General features: G+C 44.0%; 1 protein-coding gene across 5 annotated transcripts in view; it reads left to right on the forward strand.

Moving 5' to 3' along the window:
- Positions 1–392: 392 nt before the first annotated feature.
- Positions 393–12,085, forward strand: part of TMEM64 (transmembrane protein 64) — a 31,892-nt gene continuing 20,199 nt past the window's right edge. For 2 of the 5 annotated variants that reach the window (XM_039240576.1, XM_039240580.1), the window contains exon 1: positions 395–1,413. In XM_039240576.1, the coding sequence (XP_039096507.1) occupies positions 616–1,413 (798 nt within the window). In that variant the 5' untranslated portion in view covers positions 395–615. Of the gene's footprint in view, positions 1,414–12,085 lie in introns of all 5 variants that reach the window. The other 3 variants (XM_039240579.1, XM_039240577.1, XM_039240578.1) reach the window with 3 other exon arrangements.

Here is a 12,085-nt window from a genome sequence, read left to right on the forward strand (position 1 = left end):
GTTGCTCCACCGGATCAGAGGTTACTGCAGAAACCGCCCACAGGCCATGGGCCAGGAGCCAAGCGGCTAGCGGACTGGGACTGGGTCCCACGCGGGTAAAGAGCGCGCGCCCGCCACGGGAGGCCGAGAGCACGCAGGGCCCCCAGCCCGTCACCGCACTCTCCGCTTCACCGCCACCTCCCCCCTTCTCCGGTGCCCGCTCCCCCTCGGATCCCTCTCCGCTCCAAACGGCCCGCCCTCGCAACCCCAGCCGCGGCAGGCTCCGCCGCTCGCAACACCCCTCCAAGCCCATCCTTGTGGTGGGCCGGACTGCGCGTCACGGGGGGGCGGGGCCAGAACGCCGCTCGCGCTAGGCCCCGCCCCCGCCCCGCCCGAGGCCCCGCCTCCTCTGGCCGAAAAGGGGCGGGCCGGCGGCTGCTGGGTCCAGAGTTTTCACACTCTCCGCCGGACCCGTCCCTCCGCCGCCGAGTCCTTACCCTTACTCCGGGCCGTCTCCTGCCCCCTGAGCGGACGCAGGGACTCGAGGCAGGGCGTGAGGGGCGCCATGAAGGGCCGCCGCCTGACAGGCGCCGCGGCGGAGGGGCTGGCCGGGTGAGGGCCCGCGCGGGCCGAGGCATGTGGAGCCCCGGCGGGAGCCTGCTCCAGGCACTCCCCCGGCTCCTGCAGCACGCCGCCCTCCGGGGCCGCGCCGAGCTGCCGGCCCGCTGGGCCACGCCGCGGGCGGCGGGCGGGGACGGCGCGGCCGATCGCCACCCCCGCGGGGGCGGGGCGAGCGCGGCCGCGGCGGCGGCAGCTGCCTCGGGCGCCCTGCTCGGCGCCTATCTGGAGCGCCACGGCCCGCCTGCGGCCTCGGAGCTGCCGGCGCCGGGCGGGGCTTTGGCGGGCGGCCCCGGCAGCGGCGGCGGCGGCGGCGAGGTGGTCGGCGTGGCGGAGGTGAGAAACTGGCGCTGCTGCTGCCTCGGCAGCACCTGTTGGTGCCGGAGCCTCGTGCTGGTGTGCGTGCTGGCCGCGCTGTGCTTCGCTTCCCTGGCCCTGGTCCGCCGCTACCTGCAGCACCTCCTGCTCTGGGTGGAAAGCCTCGACTCGCTGCTGGGGGTCTTGCTCTTCGTCGTGGGCTTCATCGTGGTGTCGTTCCCCTGCGGCTGGGGCTACATCGTGCTCAACGTGGCCGCCGGCTACCTGTACGGCTTAGTGCTGGGCATGGGACTCATGGTGGTGGGCGTCCTCATCGGCACCTTCCTCGCCCATGTGGTCTGCAAGCGGCTGCTCACCGCCTGGGTGGCCGCCAGGATCCAGAGCAGCGAGAAGCTGAGCGCCGTGATTCGCGTGGTGGAAGGAGGAAGCGGCCTGAAGGTGGTGGCGCTGGCCAGACTGACCCCCATACCTTTCGGGCTTCAGAATGCAGTGTTCTCGGTAAGTGGTATCCCGCTGCCCCCGTCGCTTTCCGGGACTGTTTTCCAGCGGTCTTGTGACGGCCCCGGGAGGGCGCTCCATCAGATACATGCCAGAAGAGAAGTGACATTGACCACACGAGTTACAGTCCCGCTGCGTCGCACGCTGAGAAATCTTACGCAAATAAAACAAATTGAAGTCGGAGCCTCAGAGGGAGATCTGGTACAGAAAGAAGTACTCCTTTGTGGCATAAAAGTTTGATTAAAAACGAAGAGTCCTTTTAACTTTAAGGGGAGATGAATGGAAATGTCCATTGTAAACATTTGTCACCGTCTTTCTGTAGCAGCTTTGGCAACAGCCAGGGAGTGAGGGCTTCACTTAACTAGCTTTTTCTCTTGCTGCATAAACGCATCCCGGATTTTGACTCAAGTTTTTAAGGACGCGGGGCTAAAGGAAGTGTTTGGGTAAACAGTGGAGGGACTAGCTTCAGGCTCCATACTACGGAGTTTCCTAAAATTTGTAGTAGGCCTTTTCTTCATAAAGTAGTTGGCTTTAGTACGGTGCAGAGGGAGAGAGTCTCCAGTTCATTTTCCTTTGGAGGAACTTCGTTTTGAAATCACCAGGTAGGGGATAAAATCGGACGGATGACCTTTTGCCTAGGGAGCATATATTTTCTTCTTTATACACACGTTCCACCTCTCTCTTTTTTATTTTTGCCTTATATTCATATGTTCTGTTTCTCCAATCTAGTTTTCTCTAGCTCAGTGCAACTGAGGGTTAGGAATACTAGTGAGGAGATCATCTGACTGGAAGAAAGGAAGCCAATCTTTACAAACTTCGTGACTTTGGAATGAACTATTAACTCTCTCTTAACTTGCTTTCCTCTTTTCTAAAGTGAAAAGGGCTGAACTAGATTACCAAGTTCTGCAAATTCAGTGATTGTAAACTACAAAGAGTTCATTTAGAGGTTTCTAGGAACTCAATCCTTCAGCTTGACTTGAATGAAACTGTTATGGAAGTTAAGAGATACAGCATGCAAAACCATAGGGATGGATGTATTTTATATTGTGTTAGCAATTGTGATACATTGTATTGTTTCAAAAATAAGTTCTCTAGAAACTTTCTCATTTGGTTTTGTATTAATCATTCCAACCACCGATTCCTAAAAGATAAAAATTGGTATTTTTAGGAGTGTGGTATCCTTTTTTTTTTTTTTTAATATTTTTATTTCTAGGAGAGAGAGAGAGAGACAGCATGAGCAGGGGAGGGTCAGAGAGAGAGGGAGACACAGACTCTGAAATAGGCTCCAGGCTCTGAGCTGGCAGTCAGCACAGAGCCCGATGCAGGGCTCGAACCCAGGAACCGCGAGATAATGACCTAAGCGAAAGTCGGACGCTTAACCGACTAAGCCACCCAGGCGCCCCTGTGGTATCCTCTTAAAGCCCAAATGTCTTCTGGTTCATTTTTGTGAATAATTTTTTATCACCATTAATAGCTCCTAAAGCAATATATAACTTTAACAAACCGTAACCACCACGTTAAAAAACTTGGATAAACAAGTGTTTATCCAAAAAAAAAAAAAAAAAAACCAAAAAAACAAAAGAATAATTCTAACCAACCTCCCATTTTTGTGATGAAATTAAGATAGTTTTTTCTTTTTTTCTTAAATGCCTTTTGTAAATCTCATGTTGGTTCTAACCAACAGCAACAATGATTGTAGAATGAAGCTCTTGGAGGCATGGAAATAGCTAAGAGGTTTTCTGTAAACAGAGTTTGGTGTTTATGGTGGTTTGATATGTTTTTTGACTTAAATTTTCCCCTTTTACAACAATCTGTAATATGAAGTGTAAACATGGAACTTTGACCCACCCTTGGGTAATAATGGATCAAGTGTCCTAAGACTTTGGAAGAGAGTTGGGACTAAGGAACCTGAATCATTTCCTTCTGTTAGTTTGCTTTGTTCTCCAGTATAGCTTGCATGCTTGTGTGTTTTCCTGTTCACCTACTGTGTGCTTACTATCCTAAGCTCTTAACAAATATTGTTTGTAATCTTTAAACCCGTCCTGGAGAACGTGATTGTGCATATAGTGTAGACTGTTGTTTAATAGTTTGGAGCACAGGACTGGTGCTCTAGAGGCCTGCTGTCTGCATACAATCTGCTGACCTTGGTCAAGTTGCTTATCCCCTCTGTGGTCAATTCCTTATTTGAAAAATGGGGGAAGTGGTACCTACTTCACAGGATTATTGAGACAATTACATAAGATAAATACATGCAGTAGAGCCTGGCTTCACAAACACATGTTGGTTTCTGTTACCATTACTATTGTTATTACCCAAGGGCACCTCGGTACTAACTAAACGGTAAAGTAAAACTCTGCACTGTAGTTTGACGATAGGGTCTCAACCCATGACTCTATTTCTGGATTGCATATTTAGTACCTAATGTAGCCCTGAATCCTCATTATGTATTTATTAATTAAAGGTGAGACAGATTATTATAATGTCTTTTTAAATCTGTGAATAAAAAGTTATAGTCTGTGCTTGTAAATAATGTAAGGTAATTATGTGGTTGAAACCACACTTGACAAGAGGCAAGTCTCAGGTTGGGTCCATGGGTTCAAGAGAAAAGAAGGAAAAAGAGAAAAATGTTCTCTTGAAATAGATATTATTGGCATAGTTTTACTGGGGAAGAGACAGAGGCTCAGCCCTCCAGGGACTTGTTTAGGGTAACTCACCTACCAGGTGGGGAGCTGAGGTTGGAAACCAGGATGGGCTGATGGAGGTGTGTTATACTGTAAAATTCTTACCTGTAGCCCGAAGCAGGGTGGCTTGTAAGAGCCAGTGGGTATAGTCTGTTACATTTTGTTCATTTCTGTTATTCTTAATTATCTGCTTAGTCGCTCTTGCAACCGAAAAGTTTACTGAATTCACCCAGGGTATATGGATGAAAAGAAAGCTTAGTTTAGACTGATTTTTGCTTCGTTTGACTTTCTCTTCTGCTTTCTACAACTTCATTCTACTTCCGTCCTCTGTGCCCCATACTCCTCTGCCTGCCCATAGCTGCCTGCTTCCCAGGCATATTTCTCTGGTCTTCTTCTTCCCTTCCTGCTTTTTAAAGATCCTCCTCCCCCCCCCCCCTTTCTCCTCTATTCCACTTAAAACTCATTTTCTTAATGCCCACGATTAAAGAAATTTATCTGAGCTTACCTTAAAGAGGAAGTGAGATATAGATCATGAGAGGCATAGGCTTTGGAAATAGCCCTTGATTAGCCCATGAGGAGTTATGAAGGTTAACTAAGCTAGTGCAGTGAAGGTGGTATTTGCCTGACACATAGTCAGTCCTCAGTGTTTGTTAGCAATGATTATTTCTAGAGGTGGAGGTAAGTGGTATTTACGTTTTAGAGGCAGAAGTTGATTGTAAAGGTTAACATACAGAAGGAAAGGGGTTTTCCCTTGCTTTGTGTCTCTTATTAACAATATTTCTTTGTTTTTCCCATGTCTGCTATAAAGGGATATGCAAGCTGACACGCCACTTATGAAACTGTTGAAATAGGAAAAAAGTACACAGAACTTTATAGTATCAATTCTTAGATCATAAGAAATATAATTTCCTAAGTACGTATTTAAATTCTTTTCTTTGTAAAACAGGGACCTATTGTTTTTGCTGGAAAACAGTTAAAGCCTCCCGCCCATTTTAGTGTAGTTATTACTGCCTATTAAGACAAACTTATAGATTTATAGTTTATATGTGCTTCTAACTACTGTTCTTATCTGGATACACCCCTAGGATGAGCATTTTTTTTTTTTTTTTTAAGTTTATTTATTTTGAGAGAGAGAGCGAGCACAAGTCAGGGCGTAATAGAGAGAGAGAGAACCCTAAACAAGCTCCTCACTGTCAATGCACAGCCTGATGCAAGGCTCGAACTCGCAAACTGAACCATGGGATCTTGACCTGAGTCAAAATCAAGAAATGGCCGCTTAACTGACTGAGCCACTCAGGCACCCCTAGGATGAGCATTTCTTACAACTTCGGTCAGGACAGGCTACATTATGCTGTAGTGAAAACCCCTAAATCTCAGTAGGTTAAAAAGTAAAGGTTTGCCTACCTGTTGACAGATCCAGATTCAGCTTGGTTTGGGGAAGGGGCAGGAAATCCTTGCTTTTTGTCACTTTTACCCTGGGATCCAGGCTGACAGATCCACCATCTTTCACTTGGTTACTGTGACATGGTGAATTGCATACTGGATTTTAAAGCTTTCATCTGGACATAATCTCACTTTTCACTGGCCTGAACAAGTTACGTGGCCAGCGCTAATTTCAAAAGAGCCACACAGGTGCCAGGAAGGAGATAAAACTGGGGTGTTTGGGAAGCAATCTTCGTGACTCTGTCACTGGATTACCTGTCTCTCCCGCAACTAATCTTGGCCAATCCTGTGGATTCTGCCTCCTGAACACTTCTCTGTGACCCACTACCATCAGTCTGGTTCAGGCATCTGAGCCTCCTACCTGGTTTCCTTGCCTGTGGGCCAAGAATTTCCAGTGTTTCTAAAATGCAAATCTGATTTTGTTACTCCCCTGCAGGAAACTCTCCGGTGGGTTTTCTTTTCTCCTCAGGAAAATTCCAAACCCTCACAACATACATACCTCTGCAGCCTGTCTCCTGCCATTCCTCAATTACTAAGTGCCTTTTGATGTCTTAACTTCTTGAACCCCCAGCATTCTAAGAGGTACATGTGATATTTCTGATTGAAACAGCCAGTCTTGCCTAGGTAGCCTTGAAACTTCCAACTTTTCCTTTTTATCAGTTGCTGGAAGGGACACTAGTTCTATAGGGAAGGATGGTTGATGGAGGTGTAGAAGGAGCTGGAATCCTAAAAGAGTAAAGCCATCAAGCAGAAACTTGTGTTTAAAGTTGAAAACTAAAAACATTCATGAGAATAACATCTCATCCTATATTTAGTGAGCATTACAATGGTCTTGTAAGATCTGTTCTAAGAGGCTCCCCTTGGAGACATCTGGACTTTTCTACAGTTTACAGTTACCTTCTGTGAGATGTCAATTTTAATTCCCAAAATATTATGTGATAATTGGTTGTTATGGGTAACAGAATTCATAATGATACTTGCAGCTTCCAGAAGAGAGATCCTAAAAATCATTCTCCATCTCTTTAAACTTTGGGCACAGAAACACTTAAAAAGTCAAGGATCTGATAGGTTCCTTTTCTTAAATAGTTCCCCATGGGAAATTTTGTTCCCATCATCTTTTAGTCTTTGAAACCTAAGCATGAAAGATTCTCTTACTCATATGTTATATACCACTTTGCAGTGTGCAGAGCAAATTTACATTTATGATCCCCTTCATCATCACAGCAGCCCTTTGAGGAGATATCCATGAGTAAATAGAGGACAGATGTCACACACTTGAACTCAGACTTGGTCCTAACATTTACTGTGACATATTGAGATACTTACAGTTACTCTTTTGAGCCATACTTGCTGTTGTAAAGTGTGTCTAGAGAGACCTGCTACATGATATGATAAGATACATAGTTTGCTCATTATTTACCATTTCCTTCTCTCTTTCCTCTGCATTCCGAAAAGAGGATGTTGAAAGTCAGAGCTTTTTTAGTCTTATAGCTTAAAGAAATATTTGTATTGTGTAGGCACTGTTTTAACGTGAACATATTACTTGTTTGATGCTCATATCAACCCTAAACCTCATCTTACCACTAAGGCAACTGAGTTACCAAGTGGCAAAGTAACCCAGGAGCATACAGTTAGTAAACAGTAGAGTCATGAACTTACCTAATATTCTATCGTTGGTCCAAGAAGAGCTGCATTTCTCAGAGATTTCCTAGTTGCAGATCACTTGCCCTATAGCGCATCACATGAATGTTACGGAGGGCGACCCGTGTGTCAGGCTCTGGGCAAGGTTCTACGTGGTTGCATTAGACATCATCCCAGGACTTTACAGCAGGGGTCAGCACCCTGGAGTCCCTGGCTCATCCCAGGACTTTACAGCAGGGGTCAGCACCCTGGGGTCCCTGGCTCATCCCAGGACTTTATGGCAGGGGTCAGCACACTGGGGTCCCTGGCTAGGCCGGCTGCCTAATACTGTATGGTATACAAACCACCAAGGTTTATTTCATTTTTTAAAAGTTTATTAGAGAGAGAAAACACATGCAACAGGGGGGTCGGTGAGGAGGGATGGGGGATGGGGAGGGACAGAGAGACTGAGGGAGAGAAAGAGAATCCCAAGCAGGCTATGCACTGTCAGCGTGGAGCCTAACACAAGGCTTGAACTCACGAACCATGAGATCATGACCTAAACTGAAATCAGTTGCTTAACTAACTAAATCACTCAGGAGCCCCCAAATTTTTTTAAATGATTGGGGGAAAATGTCAAAAGAATATTTTGTGCGTGTGAGAGTTACATGAAATTCAAATTTCAGTGTCTAGTGTTATTGGACTATGGCCATGCTCATTCACATTTATATTGGTTGTGGCTCATTTTAAGCTAAAATGGCATAGTTGCAGTAGAGACCTATGGCCTACAAAACCTAAAATATTTCTTGCCTGGCACGTGATGGGGAAAGTTTGCATGCAGGCAGTCACCGTAATAAAGCACCCGTTAGGTCTGAGCCCCGGCAACTTTCCCGGCAACCGGAAAAGGCCCTTCCTCTCTCCTATGTATCTTACTTACTTTGTACTTAACAAAAGTATCTTCTCTTTTTTTTTAATACTGTGACTTTTCTTTCTTTCTTTCTTTCTTTCTTTCTTTCTTTCTTTCTTTCTTTCTTTCCTCTTTCTTTCCTCTTTCTTTCTTTCTTTCTTTCTTTCTTTCTTTCTTTCTTTCTTTCTCTTTCTTTTTAGTTTATGTATTTGGCGAGCACACACACACCCACAGAAGCACACACACATATGCAGAAGTGGGGGAGGGGCAGAGAGAGAGCGAGGGAGAGAGAGAATCCCAGGCATGTTTCACTGCCAGAGAACTGGATCCCAGGGTCACACTCATGAACCATGAGATCATGATCTGAGCCAAAGTCGGCCGCTTACTGGACTGAGCCACCCAGGTGCCCCTAACAAAATTATCTTTTTGAAAATAAAAGCAATAAATATATAGGTACTGTGAGTAAAATGCAAACAAAATAGAAATGAGTAAATTTAAAAGTGCACCGCCAGGCCCATCACCCTGGATTACTTCTCAGTGGGACCATTTTAAAGAATTACGTGTTAGCTGGAGTGCCTGGGTTAAGCATCCGACTTCGGCTCAGGTCATGATCTCATAATTTGTGGGTTAGAGCTTCATGTGGGGTCTGCTCTGAGAGTGTAGAGCCTGGAGCCTGCTTCAGATTCTTTGTCTCTCTCTCTGTCTCTCTGCCCCTCCCCTGCTCATGCGCTCTCTCTCTCTCTCTCTCTTAAAAATAAACATTAAAATAAAGAATTATGTGTTAGCAAACTGTTAATTACTTTGGTTATTTTTATGAGCCCATATTAGGTTAGAAATAAGCAACAAAAAGATTCTCTATTGGTTTTGGGAGGGGCAGCTGTGAAACTGGTATACTAACTAAATTACAGCAAAAGATGATTAAAGATGAAGTTGAAGCAAATATAACTCATGAATTTTCCTCAGGTTTGCGCTGAGTAATCAAGAAAAAGAAAAGTTTTAGTAATTTAGTTTATAGTCAAACTGAAATTGATTTTACAACTAAATAGAAGTTTTTGGCTAGTGATTATAAGACCACAGTTATAGTAGTCTTAGCCTCAAGGACTCTTTGGGGACCTGAAGTTCTCAGCTCCTGTGTGACTTTGGTGAAGTCATTTAATGATCTGGCCCCAAATTTTCTTATTTGTAAAGAGAGAGTTTAGACAAGGTCTCATATGGTTTGCTCTTAAGAAAGCAAATGTTCTGAGCAACAATTTAATGTCACCTTTTGCTTTAGCAGTTTGGTGATAGTATGTTTATAAAAATTTTTTCTCAGCTTATATTCTTAGTCTGTATTATGCATATAACCACAGGGTCAGATATAGTCAATGGGTTATGATACTTGTCACTGTCCTAATGTGTCTGATGATTGTTTCTTCTCACTGTTAAAATACACTGATTCACTGCCAGTGGTACAGTGTGGATGCAGTAGGAAGACACAGATCAGGTTGTGCTTTGAAGGAGTTTGGGGTCTATCTCTGAAGGGTCAATGATGGCCAAGTTGACAAATGTGATGCTACCTCAGCCCACACCCTTAGGCCACACGTACAATGAGTACAACTGGCCCTTACTTCCTTGAAACTGTTTGCCCTTCTTTGTGCTTTTCTTCATTTATCTTATCAGTTTCTGTGGTTTTTAGCTTCATCTTTGGGCTTACAATGCACAAATCAGTATCTCTAGTCTACTGCATCTTTTAACACATACTCTATGTCTTATTGTCCCTTTCTAGGAAAAAAAATAAAATAAAATTCTTTAAAAGCAGACGAGTCTTATTAAACACTTCAACAATATTTGTTTAGCAGTGTTCATTGTAAAATTTGAAAAGTATAGTAAGTGGAAATAAGAAAACAACATTAACAGTTTAGTGTTTATTTTTCTGGTCTTTGCATTGATGAGTGCATGTGCTCTCCTTAGATAACATTGAGTAAACGTTATAAATGATTTTTGTGACCTCTTACTGAATGTAATGAACATTGTGGTTATTACATATGGCACCAGAATGACAGACAATGACCACACAGTCAACTATAGTTTTCTCTCTTTTTATCTTTATCCATACTGAGAGCTGGGTCTTCTGTATAGAAGGCATTTCATAAATTTTTGTTGGGTGAGTAAAAATAATAAGCCCATATAGTTTTTCAACTCTATAAATAAGAACTTTTTGACTATGTTCCAGAAATTATATGCAGTAAAGTAGGAGTGTATTTTTTTTTCCCCTGGGGAAAGGGTTTATTTAGTGTGTGTGTGTGTGTGTGTGTGTGTGTGTGTGTGTGTGAAACACAGAGAGAGAGAGAGAGACAGAGAATCAGATTCTCAAATGGATCGGTGACTCCTAAAATATTTAGGAACGATTAAAAACAATTCCTACTTTAGGGACATCAGACTAATGAAAAAGTCTGTGTATGTGAAGATGGTGTGTGCATTGTAGGTAGACTACTGACCTAACCATCTTTGTCAGTAGAAGCCTGTACATTGAAAATGTCTTCAGCTGGTAGAGGCAGAGTCTCTCAGAGTCCCTGCCTTGTTTTTCCTTTCCAGTAGCAAGACTTTTCCTAACACTTTCACAGTTGCCACTTAACCAGAGGGTCTCAGCCTTGACATTGGTCAAAATACAGAGATTACTGGAAATGCTTTTAGTATTTATTTAGTGTTCACTTAATAAGTAACTGGTAAGTATCTAATCTGTTCCCACTGCTATTCTAGATGCTAGAGTTATAACAGTAAGTAAAGCAAAGTTTATCCCAAATCCCTTAAGGTGCTTGCAGTCTAGGGAAGAAATAGCATTCTAAGTATACTATGGCATACATTTTGATGATAATTTCCATTTATAACATTATTTCCTTTTGGGGGACAGAGGAAGGCAGTCTCAATTTCAGAACAGATGATTACAAGTAGACTCACATCCTAACCTGTTTATAAGCTGGCAGTTATTATAAGTCTCCACATGTATAAACAGTTCTGATGTTGATATAGTCAACATCCAATGAACATATATTTAGCACCTAATATATAGTGGCATCACGCTAAAGACTAGAGACACAGTGAAGAATAAGACAGATAGGTCCCTTTCTTTACAAAATTTATAATCTGGGGAAGGGGTGAAGGGCAAACAGATGGTGAAATCTTCAGGTATTCACTAGAGTGAAGGGGACTGGGGAGTGACAGTGTCCTGTCAGAGAACTTGAATGCTGTTCCTAATGCAGTCCTGGAAACTCAGGGAAGGTTTACTAGAGACGTTGATGAGTGGGCAGTGAAAGACAGTTTAGGACTTTGGCCCAAGTAAGAAGAATGGAGGAAGGGTGCAGATTTCCTTGCCAGAAGGAACAATGTGCAGTGGCCCAAAAGGAAAAGAGAGCAATTCTAAGAACAAGAGAATTTTGATGTGCCTGGAACATAATGTGATTTGAAGCTTGAGATTATCAGAGGCTGGATCGTGAAGCACTTTGCCTGTTGGATAACTTGTACCTTTTTCTGATGGCAGTCAGAAAGAGTTAAAGCAGGATTAGATTTGCATCTAAAGTTTATCTTTAAATTATTTAATTTTTTTATTTTAGAGAAAGAGCAGTTGGGGAGAAGGGCAGGAGAGAGAGAGAAAGAAATTCAAGCAGAGTTCACCTCAGTGCAGAGCCTGATGCAGGGATTGTTCCCATGACCCTGGGATTATGACCTGAGCCAAAATTAAGAGTTGGATGTTCATTTTGAACAAATCAGAAGACTGTAGATGCTGGCGAGGATGTGGAGAAACGGGCACCCTCCTACACTGTTGGTGGGAATGTAAACTGGTGCAGCCCCTCTGGAAAACAGTGTGGAGGTTCTCAAAAAATTAACAATAGAACTCCCCTATGACCCAGCAATAGCACTGCGAGGAATTTGCCCAAGGGATACAGGAGTGCTGATGCATAGGGGCACATGTACCCCAGTGTTCATAGCAGCACTCTCAACAATAGCCAAAACATGGAAAGAGCCTAAGTGTCCATCAACTGAT

This window comes from Hyaena hyaena, unplaced genomic scaffold (assembly GCF_003009895.1).
Source record: "Hyaena hyaena isolate Hyena2069 unplaced genomic scaffold, ASM300989v1 scaffold_177, whole genome shotgun sequence".
Lineage (NCBI taxonomy): Eukaryota > Metazoa > Chordata > Mammalia > Carnivora > Hyaenidae > Hyaena > Hyaena hyaena.